The 20,211-nt window shown below is 37.8% G+C and overlaps 1 protein-coding gene across 1 annotated transcript in view; it reads right to left on the minus strand.

Annotated features, from left to right (window-relative positions):
- cep112 (centrosomal protein 112) overlaps positions 1 to 20,211 on the minus strand; it is a 313,987-nt gene that overhangs the window by 210,627 nt on the left and 83,149 nt on the right. Inside the window, exons 13-17 of the mRNA XM_056454261.1 lie at positions 14,535 to 14,689; positions 14,223 to 14,352; positions 11,603 to 11,695; positions 11,241 to 11,300; positions 6,716 to 6,795 (exon numbers count right to left, since the gene is read on the minus strand). Of these exons, the coding sequence (XP_056310236.1) occupies positions 6,716 to 6,795; positions 11,241 to 11,300; positions 11,603 to 11,695; positions 14,223 to 14,352; positions 14,535 to 14,689 (518 nt within the window). The remainder of the gene's footprint in view (positions 1 to 6,715; positions 6,796 to 11,240; positions 11,301 to 11,602; positions 11,696 to 14,222; positions 14,353 to 14,534; positions 14,690 to 20,211) is intronic.

Below are 20,211 nucleotides of genomic sequence, written 5' to 3' on the forward strand. Positions count from 1 at the left end.
AAAAAAAACTTTGAAATATTGTGTAATAAGTTGTATGACCTTACCGAATCCCTATATTTGTTTTAAAGTTGCATGAAAACATTAAGTGAGCAACTAAATATTTCAGCTTTTTACATCAATATTTAGTGTCTGATTATTTACTTCAGAGAAAGTAGCCAAGTAATAATGTTAATGTTGGATTGGCGGATACTCCTGTAAGTCAATACTGTTTCCTACTAGCTTGTGTATACGCTTTTTATAGTAGAATCTGAGTGTATTTTCAGTAACTCAATAGAAAAGTGCTTGTGTTAAGTCTATGCTAATTTAAGTGTATAGTAATAAATGTGCAAAGCATCTTGTATTAGCCGCCATGTTGGTTAGAGGAACAGACTGCGCAAAAGGAGCGCAGAGTGGTTGACATCGAGTACAGCTCTCACCTGATTGGCTGAGAGGTACGAGTTGCCTGTTTTTGGCAGGAAAGTCTCAAAATGCACACACTCGTATTCAGGGTGAGTCGTACGTGAGAGAGGATTTGCACATTCTCATTCAGGATGAACTCGTGAATTTTAAACATTCAAAACTTTTTGCACATCTTATATATTTGCAAATGGTGTTTTGCATTTGTGAAACGTATTTTATGAAAATGTATTTTTATTTTGTGCATGTGAATTGTTTTTGTAAGTATAAATAAATATTTTACGTACGTGAATTTGGCTACGCATGTGTACATCGTGTCTTTTGCGTGAATTATTATTGAGTCTAATCTCTCTCCATATTGGTGTGGATGTATATTATCCCTCTGTACTTGTAAAGCAAGGCGACGCGGTGGTGCAGTAGGTAGTGCTGTCGCTTTACAGCAAGAAGGTCGCTGGTTCGAGCCTCGGCTGAGTCAGTTGGCGTTTCTGTGTGTAGTTTGCATGTTCTCCCTGCATTCGCTTGGGTTTCCTCCGGGTGCTCCGGTTTCCCCCGGAGGTGAATTGGGTTGGGCTAAATTGTCCGTAGTGTATGAGTGTGAATGAGTGTGTGTGGATGTTTCCCAGAGATGGGTTGCAGCTGGAAGGGCATCCGCTGCATAAAACAAATGCTGGATAAATTGGCGGTTCATTCCGCTGTGGCGACCCCAGATTAATAAAGGGACTAAGCCGAAAAGAAAATGAATGAATGAATGAACTTATATAGTAATAACCCGTTTTGTAAGTGTGTTTATTCCAAAATATTTCTTCTTTTAAGGAAAAATAAAACATAATTCTCAGCTTATGTATGGAAAACACAAACAAAAAAAACGTTGACTTGTATTTCATTGCAGACAATACAACAAACATTATTTAATGTGTTCCTCATGATTTTTAGAGTTTTTTCCCCTTCAAAATATACACATATTTCAAATTTGGTTCTTGCAACACATGTAAAAAAAATTAGCTAAAGCATTCACCACTTTCTAATGCTGCTATTCATTTTTGCAACACTTAAAAAGTGATGAAGTGTTTCAGGTGTAATTTTGTCCCATTATTCCTGCAAACAAGTCCTAAGGCGGGCAACAATACAGGATCTTCGTTGTCACATTTTGCCCTTCAAAAAGCGCCACACATTCTCTATTGGAGACAGGTCGGGACTGCAGGCAGGCCAGTCAAGTACCTGTATCCTCTTCCTCCACAGCCAGGACTTTGTAATGTGTGCAGAATGTGGTTTTACAGTGTTTGTCTTGATGAAACATGCATGGGTGTCCCTGGAAAAGATGTCTTCCTGAACTCAGCATATTGTGCTCTATGTAGCATTAATGGTGCCTTCACAAAACTGCAAGCTATACCACTGACACAAACCCATACCATAACCCATTACCCTGGCTTTTTTGCTGGTAACAGGCTGGGTAATCCTTTTCTACTTTGGTCTGGAGCACACGGCGTCCATTTCTCCCAAGAAATACCTGAAATTCTGATTCATCTGATCACAATACACATTTCCACTGAGTGATGGTCCATCCCAGATGCCTCAGAGTTCAAAGACGTTGATAATGCTTCTGGACACTGTAAGCATAGGGCTTCCTTTTGAAACAGTACAGTTTTAACTGGCATTTGTGGATGTAACTACATATTGTGGTACTTAATAAAGGTTTTCCAAAGTAGTCACGAGCAGATGGTGATATTGCTTATAGATGAATGACGATTCTTGATGCAGTGCCTCCTGAGGGATCGGCGATCATGGTTGTTCAGCTTAGGCTTGTGGCCTTGTCCTTTATGCACTGAAATTCCTCCAGATTCCTTGAATCTTTTAATGTTTTTCTATCTTTCTTTAAGTAACAATGTTTTTAAACATTTCAATATTTTCCTCACGTATTTGGTGGTAAACTGGCGATCCTCAGCCCATCTTTGCTCCTAAAGGACTAGACTTTTCTTGGTGGCTGCTGTAGTACCAAATTATAATTATAATCACCTTTTTCAAATCACATCACTATTTAACCAATTTACCTGATTACTAGCCCTAAAATTTTCCTGTCACAACTTTTTTTGGAATGTGTTGCAGGTCTGAATCACAGGAAAGGATGTAAATGAAATGAAGCTGACCAGACAAAACATGAAACATTTTGTGTTCAAGTTGTCTGCAGTTTCCATACTGTCTCAACTTTTTATGATTTGTAGATTATACACAGACTATGATAATCTTTTTTTTCTGTCATATAAATATAATTAATCATAATATAGCATCTCTGCAATCTAAAGAAGCCAATATTTATATATAAATTAGATACATTAGATACTTTATGTAATAATATACTAATTTTAGTATATTGGCAAATTAATTTAATATTTCAATTCCATGTAAGCTTTTCCAACTTTGCTGTGTAACAATGAAGCTGATAAAAATAACTCTTAAGGGGGTCGCACATCAAAAGCGCAACTCGGGGACGTGCAGCGTCGCACCACGCAGCGTCATGCACTTTAGAATTCTAAACATAGGTTTCTATCGGGGTACACGCACCGGCGCCGCAAGTCGATAGCTGTCCATGGCGCCCAGCCACGACTCAGGACACTGTTTATATTTCTGCCGCGCCACAAAGCACCATCTGAAAAGTTTAACTTTAAATATCATGCGAATGTGCGCACCTGGTGTGCGATACTTCCAACTGTCATGTGCGTGCCGTGTTGCGGTACATACAGTGTGTGATCTACTTTAGTAATATCCTACACTCTCTGAAATAAAGGTACAAGAGCTGTCACTGGAGTGTTACCTTTTCAAAAGGTACACATTTGTACTTAAAGTGTATATATTGGTACCTCAACGGTATATAATACTACCTAAAATTTTCAAGATGTACACTTTTGTACTTTTTAGGTACTGATATGTACCCTTGAGGTATCAATAAGGACACTTTAAGTACAAATATGTAGCTTTCAAAAAGGTACCACCCCAGTGACAGCTCTTGTACCTTTATTTATAGTGGTATACCTTTATTTATAGAGTGTAGAGAGCATACAGAAAACAGTACCTATATAATTAAACATGGCCCAGGAAGACAATTTTAGGTGGAAAATAAAAGGTTTTGCTGGCCCTGATTTGTACTTGATGGCATTCTGTACTACAATACAGAATAAAACTGCACATTTAGAGAAATTTCCCAGTACACCTTCCTCTTTTGCTTTCTATTGCAGAACATTGTTGATGAAAACTTAAGTAATTAAGTAATACTGAAACAAAGTGTTTAAAATAAAGTGTGTAATGGAAAGATATTCTTGTAAAACTGTTCATTCAGGACCAGTCGTGTTCTCCAGGAGATGATGATGATGATGTCACACGTCCACGGGCAGAGTTAATGACTGAAATCTAATTAACCACGTACGCTGTCTGCCAAGAGTGTATGATACACCAGGACAAGGGCCAAACAAACAAACAAACAGCAAATAATGAGCTCATCACATCCAGCCTGATGTCATTCATCAACCTAAATAGGAGGTTCTCCAAGGGTGTAAATAATCTCACATCTGGACCCGAATGCAGCATGCAGCTCGTCAAGAGAGTTTCTCTCATTTTCCATGAGTGACAGTGAAAAAAAACAAGGGCAGACGAAGTCCAACAGCATCTAACGTGAAGTGTGTGATTCCAGCCGGCACATAAACCCCGCGAGCTTCCTCAGAACGCCACGCTAACCACTTCCACATCTCCCTGCTGCATTCCTGCGGTCGGCCTCGGGCTCCGGGAGCACAGCCTGGAACCCCACGCTAGTCCACATCTGAAGCCTCTGCTGTGGGCCAGAAGATGGCCTTCCCAAAACAGGACTTAGAGCAGAGCCTCTTCTACAGCCCCGTAATCCAGGCCAGACCACAGCATTGTTCACATTTTACTGGTCTCTGCGAGCACACAACAATACTGGAGCACGGCTGGAGATTATGGCCCAGAGCAGTCGAGGTCTGAGCAAATATATACTCCAGCCTTCTGTGCTTCATATCAGAAATCAGTCTTATATGCTGCTTTGGTTCTCAAGAAATGATTTTAATTATTACTAATGTTGGGGAAAAAAATTACAAAAACAGTGTTGCTTAATGTTTTGTGGAAATAGTGATGTTCTTTCAGGGCTGTAAGATGAACATTTCAAAACAAAATAAAATAAAATAAAATAAAATAAAATAAAAAAAAAATAAAATAAAATAAAAAATAAATAAATAAAAAATAATAATAATAATAATAATAATAAAAAAAAAAATAATAAAATAAAATAAAAATAAAAATAAATAAATAATAATAAAATAAAATAAAAAATATAAAAAATAAAAAATAAAATAAAATAATAATAATAAAAAAAAAAAATAAAAATAAATAAATAAATAAAATAAAATAAATAAAACAAATAAAACAAATAAAATTTATATAAATAAATAAATAAATAAATAAATAAATAAATAAATAAATAAATAAAAATAAAATAAAATAAAATAAAATAAAATAAAATAAAATAAAATAAAATAAAATAAAAAATCATACTGACTCCAAAACTCATTACCTCAACATTTTTAAGAAAACTAACAAATTAATCCCATAATTACCCAATAGACTACCAGGCAGTTTGTTTGCATAAGTTTCACATTAACTCAAATATGGTTTGGTGCTAGTTAGCAACAGCATGCTAGTACAAGCTAATGTCACTTCATCCGGCAGGAAAACTCTGGAGGGCATTGAGGCAGGCCATTATTCCCCTCTAATTCATTTGTACAAAATGTTTAGAATACCCCAAAAGTAGATAAATTATTTGTCAACCCTGTTACTGTGATACATTTGAAAATCAATAATATCTTCTGTTTTATACATGCCCTGTGGTCTCTGGGTTGAGGATAGCATCTTGAGCTATAGCACAACATTTCTGTTATTGTCAACTCTGCTATAGTTCAAATAGTAGAACAATAAGTTCAACCATTATCAACTAAATCAAATTTCCCCGATCACATTTAAGCATTTTGCAGTATTTTACATTAATAATGGATTCAGTATGCTGTGTTATCATATCTTTCCAGGTTAAGGGAAATGAATTGAACTGGACCCACAATTCTGAGTTATATTTACAGTATATAAAGTAGTTACATTTTTTAAACTGTCATGAGGACAAGAATGGGTGTCCTTCAATAAATTTAGGACAACTTTGGTTAAAAATGATCCACTTCAAATTTTGACTACTGAAGGGAGCTCTGATTTCAGTGTTCTTGTTTTACAGTCAGTACGTTTACATGGACAGCAATACTCCAATTTTAATATGATTAAGACTATACTCTGATTAAGAGTCTGCCATGTAAACAGTGATTTTTGATGCCCTTAATCTGACTGAAGTCGTAATTTAATTAAACAGAAATCGAAAAAGACATTGTATGGCATTATAGAAGTGCAGTACAGACATGTAAACACCTTAATCAAACCTTTACCGTAATGTAGGTCTCTTTGCAGCATTTTGCGACAGGATATTCCATACACACACGGCTGTTTGACACTATTCTCACAAATACATCACAAATACATCACCCCCCCCCCCCCCCCACCATTTGGCGCGAGGTATCAAATTCCATTACAACACCACTCTTCCACCAGTCCTTAATTCATACTCACATCCAATACCTCAGTTTGTCACAGGGGCATGCATGAAATATTCCCGAATGAAAGTGAAAGTGCCAAACTGCAGTTAAAGGCAAAAAAATAAAAATGAAAGACCCAAAATTACTTGAAACTCTGGAGGAAATGTGGATAGCCTGGTGATGCAATAACATTAATCGATCTATGTGCGATAACATGTAAAACAGGATCATTAAAGTTATATTTAAAAAGGAACTCATAAACACCTTAATCATATTTTATGGTCTTATTGTCTTATTAAGATTAAGGCAAATAATTCAATTATTGATGTCCATGTAAATGTAGTCAGTGTTTCTCAACCACTTTCCTAGAGGACCACCAGCTCTGTACATTTTCCTTGTCTCCTTAACCAAAAACACCTGATTCAGATCAGAAGCTCATTAGCAGAGACTGAAAGAACTACAACGGGTGTGACAAAGGAGAAATCCAAAACATGCAGTGCTGGTGATCCTCCAGGAACGTGGTTGAGAAACACTGTACTATAACGTAAAACGAGAACATGAAAGGAACATTCTAAAAGCAACTCATGTAAACACATATATTATATTACTGTCTTATTCAGATTAGGGCAAATAATTATGTTACCGATGTCCATGTAAGCGTAGTGGTTGTGTCTCTGAAACCTTACCTGAGTGAGTCCTCCATTTTACTAATCTTCCTCTTGCGGTCGGCTCGCTCCTTCTCCAGCTCAGCCTGAAGCGTCTGCAGCTGCGACAGGACGACATGAGTGTCAATCACTCAACACGCTTTATCATGACCGAGCAGGGCTGCTCTCATTTTCTGCAGGTCAGAGGTCGGCCGCGAGCAGACGGCTGGCCTGCAGGTGTAAACGGCCTCTGCTTTACAGATGTGCCCTTGACAAAGGTGCGCCTCGCCAGGCCTACTTTATGACCAGAGCGGCCCTTTGAAGGCAGCAGCCAGGTGCCCGAGACCCATCTTAAAACTGATCTTCTCCTGATTGTGTTGGCCCAATTATTACAACAGCCTTTTTATGACAGCTCTGGAGCTTTGAAGAGTTTGGAATGGGAGGCACTGGGCAGCAGCTCCGATTAAGGGGCCGTTTACACCACAACGTGAAAACTTATTATGTGTTTTGCCTAATCCTTGTCATGGCAACACGTCATTTTTGAAAACAAATGTTGTAGGTATGTAGGTATGCAGACACTTACAGTGTGTCGAAGCATGAACAACATACACAACAATGCCAGGGTATATGGTAGTGCTATTTCTAGTCAAGAATTTGTTCATGCTTCTTCAGCAAAGTATGGATTTAGGTCCCGTGAAGTGCTTTGTGCATTTTTATTCGATGTTTGAGTATAAGCACATCAAATGTGAAGTGTCTTTAAGAGGGCGAGGCTTGTCAGACAATAGAGAGCATTTGATTGGTTACGATTTGCTGAGTAACTGAAGTATGAGATGACGTGAATAAAACCATTGATCCATTTAGGAGAAAGTGATAAACTGCAAGCTTTACATGTTTATATCGGTTTTATACCTCCTAAATGCAAATTTAGTTTCTGTTTTTGTGCGCACTAGCTTATGGTTATCCTAAAAACTAACAATACTAATACTTACATCTAAAAAACTTTAGAATATTACAATCAACAGCAGAGAAGCATCATATACCTATGGTAAATGTGATGGCAATCATTCTCTACAGATACTGTTTAACAAGGTGACAGTGCCAACTACTGTCCTGGCATTTGTAATACAGCTTTTTGGAAGTTTTCGCATATATGTGTACACGTGAATTCATAATCAGTAAGCATATTCATGCTAACATTGGTGACATTAGCTGATTTTAATGGAAGTATTCATGCATATAAACAGCTTGAGTGCATTACTTCCATTATTTAAGAGCTGTTAAAGTATTTCCATTATTAAAGAGTTGCTTTACATGCTTCTTTAAAGTAGAGATGCTCAAAGTAGGTTACATAGTCCATCTAGATTTTGGCAAAAATGCGTTTAAACTTTACCTCATGCAAATGCAATAATGCAGTATATAAACAATATAATTAACTCATAATCAGTAAGCATATTCATGCTAACATTGGTGACATATGCTGATTTGAATCGAAGTATTCTTACATATAAACAGCTTTTACTTCCATTATTTAAGAGCTGTTAAAGTATTTTCATTATAAAGAAGTTGCTTTACATGCTTCTTTAAAGTAGACATGCTCAAAGTAGGGCCCAGGCGGGGCAAAGTTGGCCCATTGTAACCTTTGATTTGGCCCACCATCCTATCTGACAAGAGAGGGAGAATGATAAGAAGATGGTTGGGGTGAATGCCTTTGACAAAGATTGGTATTTCGAATTTAATGCAAACCTTTGTTTCTTTGTTTTATTGCAGAGTTACAAATAAAAAAGCTAACTGAAATTAAATGTTTCAATTAAATGTTGTAAACGAATCAGACTTTTCAATTGTAAATACTGTCACTTGACAGATAAAGGACAATGCACAAGACATCTGCGAGTAAATCAAGGCAAAGGCAGGAGAAGCTCGACTAGTGTATTCAGCATTGAACTTGTTTATGTTTTATTTACCGTAATAAGTTGAATATAAAATATTACAAATGACACCATTAGTTGATATGATTTAAAGCAATGTTTATTGCTTTAAATCATTAAATAAATTATGAAATTACCCATGGCAAATTTCATGTAATACGGTTTGGTGTATATTCTGCCCACAGCCCTCAATCAAGTTTGGTTTTAGGACCTTTATAAGAAAAAGTTTGGGCAACCCTGCTTCAAAGTATTTTTAATATATTATTATTACCTCATTTCTGTCAAGAAAACTGTCGGAGATATTTAGTATATTATTGAAAACGTATATATAAATGTTTATGTGTTTGGTCTTAGCTGAGTAGATCTGCTACGCTGCTGCTGCTCCTTTGATTACTGGTGCAGAGCATCGAGACTTGCTTCTGCCAGTATATTCACAGACATCCTGTGACATCAAAACACACTGCTAATGGAAATATAACATACATGCAACCCCCGTATTAGAGCTGTACACAGGTGGAGCTGGGGTGAAGGAGGGATTTTAAAACATGTTGCAGATTGTTAATGCAAATAATACTGAGGTATTTAAATATTGAGGAGCAAGCTCATTGGCTGCTGAGGCAACCACAATCAATCAAATCCAACAACGAACAGTAATTTAAAGCAGCTTAGATAATACCTATCCTATCCTAGAATGCCCCAGTACCCCCCCCCCCCCCCCCAGTGTTTTAAAACAGTTTTATATACAGTACGTCCATAAATGATATACTGTAGAAAATGATAATTATTTATACCAATGGGCCAAAATAAGTTACTTGTGGCCCAGAGTTTGAACATTATTCCCCTAACCTTCCTGTATTTTTAAATAAGAACTCAATAAACTTCCAACACATGCAGTAACAAGAGACACATCTGAAACACATGTTAATACTATGGGTAAACGGCTGACCACTTGTGACTGGATCACTGAAAAAGTGGACCAGGATTATTTTAATCACCTCTAAGTCTTTATAGGCTCAAATGTTCCCATCATCAAAGTGAACTCTGGCAATTGAGAGCAGAGCGGTGGCTTTTATGTCAAACTAAAACTGCCTGTCTGGGTTATACTCCCAGTATGAGTCTGGTGGTGATTATGAAGATTCAGTCTCTGAATATGATGCTTCTAGTATATTAAATATGTTACGGTATAATTACTAGTGCGTAAGTTTGGAAATTATCAAACGACTTTTAAAGATCAGTGTAAAAAATACCATCCACTGGTTAAACTCTACAATTAACCACTGTTACAGACAACTTGACTCACTAAATTGCATGGAATGAGAGCAAGAACAAGCTTCTTTTAACTGATGATCCTTGATGTGATATTATGGTATTTTCTAACACATTTTGGCCACTGTGCACAAGAGCTGTAATCGGAGAATAAAAGTTAGGCCCAATAGGGCCTGAGCCCGACAAGTACATTTTCATTGGGAGCTTTTTAAAAGCCCGAACCCGTTTACAGCCCGACATTATTTAAATGTGCACAAAGGTGTCGTTTATACGTTTTAACATAATTTGTTCATAACAAAATTAGGCTATAGGCCACTTAGAAGTTGGAACAAAGAAACAGGTCCTAAATTAAGTCCTTTGTAACATCGTAACATCTCAGCACTCTTAATAGGCCTAGATCAGGGATGGGCAAACTCGATCCTGGAGGGCCGGTGTCCCTGCATAGTTTTGCTCCAACCCTAATCAAACACACCTGCTTGTAGCTTTCTAGTGATCTTAAAGACACTAATTAGGGGTGTTCAGGTGTGTTTGATTAGTGTTGGAGCTAAACTCAGGGACACCGGCCCTCGAGGATCAAGTTTGCCCATGCCTGGCCTAGATACATACACTTAGCCTTTAAATTGGCCAATACACCAATAAAAATAAGTCTTTCCTAATAAATTAAATTAAAATAAATTCTAAATTATGACAGGTATTTGGCAATAACAAAATTAAGATAAAGGCTCTGCAGGATTTGTTTCGCCACTTTTCTTTACAACCCGAACTTAAGGCGACGATGAAGCTGAATATTAAAAGAATAATGGCAACATTAGCCTATGTACTCTGTCTACATCATACATTTATGGTTAACTTAATATTTAGTTATAGTTTGAAAATAGTTTACTCACCAAGATTAGACTACGTGTTTTTGTGGATGAACATTATTGAATCCAACATAGCCTAGATGGCTTTAGCTACTGCTGGCTGGGATGCATACATATCTGGCTAATTTTGCAAGTTTTGGGTAGGACCAGCCAAGAAGTTCCATTTCATTTTCCATGACAGCGATTTCAATGTAGCGAGTGACCTCGTCACTTTCCCTGTCAGCTTGCTGTACATTTTCACACTCCGCAAAATTCGCTCTTTTCATCATCATTTGTTTGCAGGGATGGATTTTAATGTTGTAACAAACGGTTAGATTACATTCTCGCGCTAATCGAAATGCGTCACATGACTGTTCATTTACAGCGCAAGCCGGAGCGCAAACCCAGAGCCCGGCCCGAGCCAGTCTAAAATAATACAAATGAAGCTCTTAAAGATCTCCAGCTCTACTGTGCACTATTATTTAAAATGTGATTTGACTTAAATGTAATCTAGTGAATAAATAAATAAATTACCTTTTTTTCAGTGCTGTTTTGCATGTCTGTTATCTCTTGCTGCCACTTATTTTCTTGGTCCTGAAAAAAGAAAGACAAACAAAACAACACAAAACAATTCAACAACAATTATTTGTATTTATTCTTATAGTCAACTTGAAGTGGCAACTGCACCACGTTTTACTTCTAAATTGTCATATTTCTGAGATCGCTGGATTGTGAGAGATGAGATGTCTGACAATAAGTGAAATAGCTTCAAGGGTAAAGCACACTATCATGCACTGAATGAAAATAAAAGACTATAAGACATATGTATGATATACGACGATACTTCACGTCGAATTTGATCAGACAAGGGTGTAGGTGAGCGACTTGTGACTGACCCGGAGCTGTCTATGTCTCCTGTTTTCAGCTTCCTGTATCTGCTGTTTGAGGTGAATCACGGTCTGTTCTAAATCCTGAATCACCTCTGATGCCTGAAAACAACACAAGATAAACTCACAAATGATTTTTCATAACCTTTAGTAATCAAAATGCCTGATTTTAGCTCCGTTTTGACCCCTAGCATTAACTTCACAGTATTAGACCCACTATGAATTAGGTGTCATCAACTATGTACTAAGCTTTTCATTCATCAGATTCCTTCAGATAACAACATCTACATTCATTTATGTTTCTTCGGCTTAGTCTTTATTTCAGGGGTCACCACAGCAGAATGAACCACCAACTATTCCTGTTTTACACGGCAGATGCCATTCCAACCCACAACCGAGTACTGGGATACACCCACACACTCTCAAACGCACACACATACACAACAGCCAATTTAGTAGATTCAATTCACCTATAGCGCATGTCTTTAGATTGTGGGGGAAACCAGAGCACCTAGAGGAAACCTGCGCGAACACGAAATGAAGATGCAAACCTGGATAAGTTGGTGGTTCATTCTGCTGTGGTGACCCTTGATGAATAAAGGGACTAAGATAAGGAAATGAACGAATGAATTGCAGGTCTACAACATTTCAGTAAGAAATGATCAGATTAAACATCAGATTATCAGCAGGCCTACAACATTTCAGTCAAACCATTTAGATATTTGGACTGTGAGCTTCATAATAGTCAATTAAAAAGAAATTGAAAGGCGACCACACATTTGCTCTGGTAGGGTCAAAGGTTTTTACAGTTTCACACGTTTGTTCAGTTTAGCATTTCACATCCTCTAAGGGTATACTCACACTAGCTACAGTTGCCTTGAACCGTGCCAAAGCACGATTTTCCCCCCCTACCCTCTTCCCCGATGGCCTGCACTCACACTGCATCTTTACCTTCCGAGCCCTAGCACGCTTACGCCATCGATGATGCGACTGTTCAGTTTAACAGAAGAGAAGAGTTCTCGCTCAGCACAGTGGAGATTGCTTATTTATATTGTTTTGTATTATTTTAAGTCGTTTGTTATGCACTGACACACAGTCAAATATTTTGCCGAACAGATCCAGCACTTTTGACGCTCATAAATGTTCATAAAGTTATCAATGGCGAGAGGTATGCGTCTTTAATAAACTACGATTAATATGATTAATAAAGCCATATGAAATAGTCCCTTAAAAGTGACGTCGTATCTTCAGTTTCAGTCATACTACAAGTGTACCGTGTCAAAGCCCAACCAAACCACGCTCTGGCACACCTCTTCCAACCAGGCCAGGGCCGGCCAACTGAACCGTGCATAGGCCTGATTCAGAGCACTCACACTTGCACCTGGACACGGTGTGAGTGCACCCTAAAGGCTTGTTTAGTATTTAATGTTTGTACTTTGCTGTCCATGTTTTTTGTTTATTATACATTTCTTGTAAAATATCAATAATATAAAATCAGTCCTTTAATTTCTTGTACATTTTACATGTCTTATGTGAAGCACTAATATATATATATATATATATATATATATATATATATATATATATATATATATATATATATATATATATATATATATACTTATGCAACAGTTCTGTCTGGCTCTCGAATCTGAATCTAGCTGTGCGATATTCTGCAATATCAGAACTTGCACGGCCTCCTCACCCTTGTGTATTACCCCGCCCACATAGACTTACTACAGTTTGACAAATATTGCAGCTGTTGGACAACATAATATACTTTTGAGGCTTTTTTAGGCAAAAATGTAATTGTTTAGATTGCAACTATGCATTTTTAATTATAAGGATAGTGCCTATTTTAAATATTTATAAATTCTGAGAGACATTCATCAGCCTGTTATCCTGAGACGGTTATCTGTTATCCAAAGACGGTTGACGTTCTGCCACAAGATGGCGACAGAGACCTCATAATAAGCCTTTAGGGAAGAAAAACTCAGCAGTTCCAACTACAGCTGACCAAATCATTATTAAACTGGTAAGTGACTTTTTAAGTCAATCTCTCTTTTGTTTGTTGCAGTGCTGTATTTATACCATAGTCTGGTAGTGTTTCTGCTAGCGTTTGCTTTGCTTTGGCTTTTTCGGGGTTAATTATTGTGATATCTCAATTGAAACAGAAAAATACTGGGAATCGTCTCTATACTGATGGCATTTCTTTTGCCGTTCAGGTTTATAATCCTAAAATGCGGCCTTGTGCCTTCCAACATAGCCAATATACAGACATGTTGCACTGCTACTTGTATGATAGTGCTCATAAAGAACTTGAAGTTGAATAATATTTAAAAGAAAATTAACTGCACAATAAACTCAATATTTGCGTACTCCATGTTCAAAACTCTTTCAGCTCAGTCCCTCCACTGGGGTTAGTTTACTGCAGCAGGAAGTGTAGCGGCTGATGAAGACAGACAGTGAAGCAGCCCACTAGGGTTTGGATCAGAGGTAATATGATGTTCATCAGAAAGCCAAATTGGTTACAGGAATGCTCTGGGCTCAGTAACAGTTACGCTGTCGATTAACACAGGAAATGAAAGAGCGTAACGCATGTGTAGGTGTAAGAGTAGACTGAAGATGCCTTGGCTGCAGAGACTTTGTGCTCCTGCTGGAAGTGGCTCATGTCAGCGTTGTGCCTGGCCTGAAGTTTCTGCAGCGCTTCTTCATATTGCACTCTCATCTGGTCCATCTCCTTCTGCAGAGACGTGCTCCTGAATCACACAAATGTTTTTTTTAGACAGACAACAAACAACAGGAGTATTTCCATCGAAAACTTCTCTGAACTGGTGAACTGAACATGAAGGATAAATGTAACACTGCCTTCTCAGATGTTTATGATGCCTGGACATCTGTTTCCATCAAATCTCAGTGTGTGAAGGGGTTTTTCTCGTACCTCTGGATGGCCTCTTGTAGCTCAGCGCTGATGGAGGCGATATGAAGCTCCAGCTCTGCCTTCTCCTGGGTGACCTTCTGCCGGAGCAGGTTCCCACTCTCCACTTCCACCGAGAGCTGCTTCACCCGAGTCTCCAGCTCACGGACAATATGCTCCTAGAGGAACACAACAGAACAAAAGGATTAACAAAAATGTTTTAGTCAGAGTGTTCAAACTAATTAAAAAGCTTAAATATGATTCATGATCCAAAAGTGATTCAAAGATCCCGTGAAGTGCCTTCAAATTTGCCATTTTGTTTGATGTTTGAGAAAATGACAACTGAAGCATGAAGACAGACTGAGACAAAGTAGCTCCTTCTCTTAATTTTTTTTTTCGTTTGTTTATATCACAGCTCTGCCAGTCAGATTGAATGAGCTAAAGCACATCAGACATATGCCAGCCACAGAATATAATAGTAATAGTCATACAGGACTTCTAGAGGTCTCCATAATCCTGGACCAGGCCTGAGGAGATGCTGTGGTGGTCATGGAGTAGTGGAGAGCATGAGACTGACTCCTGAAAGACCCGTGGGCCAGCCTGAACACCCGTCGGTGAACTCTGCATAACAGGCATGGCAAGTCAAGATGCTGATTAGACAGCATGGTTATTACACAGGTGTGCCTTAGGCTGGCCACAAATATAGTCCACTCTAAAATGAGTAGCTTTACTGTATTTGGGGTGACCAAAAACGTTGGTCCACTCCTTTTCAATGGCTGTGCGAAGTTGCTAAAACTGGCAGGAAATGGAACATCATATATGCCAATCCATAACATCCTAAACATGCTCAATGGGTGACATGTCCAGTGAGAACGCTGTCCATGTAAGAACGGGGAAGTTTTCCCAGGAATTGTGTACAGATTCTTGCAACATGTGACCATGCATTATCATGCAGCAACATGAGTTGATTGTTCATGAATGGCACAACCATGGGCCTCAGGATCTCATTGCAAGATCTCTCGATGCCATCAAATCCTGTCCATGCAATAATCCCAATGCCACCATGGGTCAAGCAAACTACTCACCAACACAACACCATACACGCTGCCATTTGTCTTGTACAGTGAAAACCGGGTTTCATAGACAAACAGAACACCTCTGCAAATTGCCAAATCCCATCAAATGTGAGCATTTGCCCACTCAAGTCGGTTCCAATAACAAACTGCAGTTAGGTCAAGATCCCAATGAGAATGATGAGCATGCAGATGAGCTTCTTTTGGCTCGTTTCCACTGACTGGTATGGTACGAAAGTTTCAGTCGACGTCATTCTCACTCGAGGAAATGTCTACAATAAAGCTGTATGGGTCGTTCACATATCATATGAAAAGCACTTCTCACAAAACAGATGCTTTACACACATAAATACTTCTGTAGAAATGTTTATTACTAACTTTTCAATGAACATGAGTTGATTATAACTGCAGATCAAAGACGTCTGTAATTATATAAAATAAATAACATATATACAATATATATATAAACACATACAGCCCCTTACAGTGTCCGATATGTTACCAACTACAGAAGAACTACACACAGCAGACATTTCGCCCGTATTTGGTTCAAAACAACACAAAATATAGCCTACAGTCAATGAAAACCTCTTATATTTGTCTGTAATCTTCAGCAGCACATGTAGCCTCTGTTAGAGAGTAATTCCGTCAAAAACATGTTTTGCAAAGCAGCCTGTGTTTGTAGTGGTGATTGCCAGTTGACATATGGTGACATAGAGCCTCAAGAGTCCATCCTGAAGACTTTAAAAAAAAAATTTAACATTCTCTTTATTGTATTTCTTACATTAGTACAAATGATAACTTTTACATACGAGTACTTTTTTCCTGTTAAACACAATGTTGTAACATCATGTTACTATTATATTAATAAGAGAACTAAAAAAACAGAGAAAATTGGGGGGGAGGGGCAAAAAACAGAAAGCAGAAAGAAAAAAAAGAACTAAATAAGGGGGGAAATTTAAGGTGTTTCTACTATGGTTCAATCACAATAAAATTCTTTGTTTTATTTTTTGGGGACAGCCTTGGCTTCTCAAGATGCAGACAAGACATGCCATTTTTTATTAACGTCGAGCAACATGAAGGATCTTTTCGTTTCCAATTTAGTAAAATCAATCTACGTGCCAAAAGGGTTATAAATCTAACTACTGTGGGTTGATTATTAGAGGCCCAGGGAATACTTGTTTTCCCACCACTTCTAATATTAATCTAAAGGCTGAAATCCAATAATAACTATTTTAGAACAACTCCAAAACATGTGACCAAGCGATACCTGGGTTTGATTGCATCTATCACACAGTGGGTCTACGGAAGGGAACATCTTAGAGAGCTTTAATTTAGACAAGTGGAGTCGGTGCAGAATCTTAAATTGTATTAAACCATGTCTGATACAGCATCCTGAAGACTTCTATACTGACAGGGCGTAAATCGGCACTGTCGTAGGAAAACCTATTAATTGTTTAAAGGAGACATTGCTTTTGCTTAGCTGTTAAAACTGATGACTTGACATTTGAATCTGTGGCAGAAAGAACAAAAGTGTTTTAAGGACACTGTGTATTTGTTTCTTTTATTTACACACTTGATGGACCGCTTTTCCGCTGTTACCAGTTTGTCAAGTGGCTCGCAGCATACGTCGACGCACTGGTGACGTAGAGCGGAGTTGACCGTGACAACGGCATTTGAGTCCGACGAAGGATGGTTCCAGAAAGCAGGTAAGACAAAAACAAAAGTCAAAAAATTAAATAAACAAGTAAATAACAGGGTGAGAGTGTGGTAAAATCTGAAAATGTGGTAAAAATCAGGCGAGGGCTTTTCTTTTACTGGATTGCTTTCGAAAACCCTGTCGGTTGGGTTTAGAGAAGTGAGCGAGCGGATCAATTGGCACTTTTGAAAACACTATCAGTTGGGTTTAGTGCAGGAAGAGGGTGGGTCAGTTGATGGGTCAGTCAGTCAGTTAATCGGTCAGTCAGTTGACAGTGACCTCTGGTGGATTTACACAGCAGGTGCAAATGTCAGATTCGCGAAATCAAAAACTGCAAAAAACCTACCTCCTGGGACGTATTTGACACTCTCCAAAAATGTACATAGGGGTACATTTTCAGAATGAGCCTGGGTTAAAAAATGAGCAGCAATTTAGCATTAATGGTTTCTGAAAGATGTGTGTGCAAAACATTTTTATTTAATTACATAAATGCAGCCTTAAAAGTACTACAAATCTATCAATCAATGTTTTAAACAGTAGTGCTGCTCACAACTTTTTTAGAAGTGTAGCCAGAGTGTAGCTGAACTACTTTAAATTATGAGCAGCTTGTATCTTGACAAACTATAGCTTCACAGCAGCTCCTCACAACTAATTTCCATTACAAAGCGCCAGCAGAGAAAGGCAGCGGAGATGTCCTGAATGGGGAATTCCTTTGTAGATGTGATAGCGAAAGTTGAACAGTTCAGTAACAGTAAGCTTAAACAGCTTTCTAACAACATCCATGGCCTCCACACCATCCTCGCGAACCTTCAAAGATCCTCCACGATCATCTTTCACACAGGCTGAAAATCTGATGCACCTGTGGCCCTCTGTTCTTTAGCACAACCCAGAGCATGCTGGGATTAAATATGAAAAAGGCATGTGAAGCAGATCGGCGGCAAAGCATGGCTCGGGCCTCAAAGAACCGCTAGGATCCAGGATGGTCTTCATTTAAAAATAAGACAAGCATGTCTGACGAAATACAGCAAGGGGGAAGATTTCCACGGGACAGCAAGAGCAGTTAAACCAAAACCAGACAGCCCGTCTAAGCAGAACACACACACACACATAGACACGTCTCATCGTTAATAGAGGCCACTGTCCCATGCGTGGCGTATGGAATGCAGGCTGATATGAATGATGACAGATTATCGATTCAAGATAGACAGCGCAGATGATGAAAGTGGCCAGTGTTGAAAAGTACAGCTTTCTGATGGCAACGTCAGTGTCAAAACTCTGGAAAAAAGGCCTTTGTTAATACCAGTGTGAAATGTGGCATGATGTGAAAGAGCTATGACGCACGCTGGTAATTAATATACACTGACCCTGATAGCATAAAAACATTTGGTCACAGCCTGAGCCGCTCAACAATGCCCGCAGTTACCAACTGCAGGAAAAAGAGCGAGTTGATGTATAGTTATGCTTGATATATAGATATGCTTGTGAAAAATACGAGGTAACTGTTTCTATGATGCCTGAATTTTAAATACATTATATGTGGGGATTCTTAATGCATTGCAATGGTTGCATAAAGCCTTATACACAACACTCTACATTGTGATCAATATTTAAAGCGAATGTATTTATTTATAAGACATTTTCAAAGATGTCAAGCAAACTTCTTACAAATTACCCTTATGAGGTATATTGAGGAAAATAATGCATTTAATCAGTTTAAGAACAAGACTGAAATATAACAAAATGAAGTGATGAATATATTGACTGTTGACTGACCAATTGTCTGACCCACCCTCCAAAAAACAACCGATAGTGTTTTCAAAAGCATCGTTTGCCCCACCAACCCACTTCCCTAAAGCCATCCGACAGTTTTAAAAAGCAGTCCAGAAAAAGAAGAGCCCTCGTCTGATTTTTACCACGTTTTCAGATTTTACCACATTCTCAGCCTGTTATTCACTTGTTTATTTTATTTAGAACCTACATTTTTTTAAACGGCTTTTTAGAACTGTTATTCACCAGACTCGAACCCCGTCATTGTGGTCATTTCCTCTCAAAGAGAGAGAGAGAGAGAGAGAGAGAGAGAGAGAGAGAGAAAGAGAGAGAGAGAGAGAGAGAGAGAGAGAGAGAGAGAGAGAGAGAGAGAGAGAGAGAGAGAGAGAGAGAAAGTCAGAAAATCAGAATTATTAGCCCCCTTTGATTTTTTTTTTCTTTTTTAAATATTTCCCAAATAATGTTTAACAGAGCAAGGAAATTTTCACAGTATGTCTGATGATATTTTTTCCTCTGGAGAAAGTCTTATTTGTTTTATTTTGGCTAGAATAAAAGCAGTTTAAAATTTTTATACAAAATATTTTAAGGTCAAAATTATTAGCCCCTTTAAGCTATTTTTTTTTTTCAATAGTCTACAGAACAAACCATCTTTATACAATAACTTTCCTAATTACCCTAACTTGCCTAGTTAACCTAATTAACCTAGTTAAGCCTTTAAATGTCACTTATGTACAGTGTGTATATATATATATATATATATATATATATATATATATATATATATATATATATATATATATATATATATATGTGTGTGTGTGTGTGTTTATGTGTGTGTGTGTGTATGTGTGTGTGTGTGTGTATGAATGAAGAGTTTAGATGCAAAAACCTCTAAATGCCATTTGATATTTTCTTCTAAAATTAGCATTTTTCTCTGACTCTTGCATGTAGGCTCAGTAATTTTACTTTTATAGTGACAAATAAGTTCTTTTAATTGCTTGTAAAAAAAAAAAAGTTAAAGTTTTCACGTTTTCGCGTACTAAGTTGTACTTAAGTATAGATTTTGGATACTCTACCTACCTCTGTTTTCAGTTTTGTCCTGTCAAGGATTAAATTTATATTAATTTATCAACTTTGTCCATATTTAATTGATCTATCAGAT

Source organism: Danio aesculapii, chromosome 3 (assembly GCF_903798145.1).
Source record: "Danio aesculapii chromosome 3, fDanAes4.1, whole genome shotgun sequence".
NCBI classification, from domain to species: domain Eukaryota; kingdom Metazoa; phylum Chordata; class Actinopteri; order Cypriniformes; family Danionidae; genus Danio; species Danio aesculapii.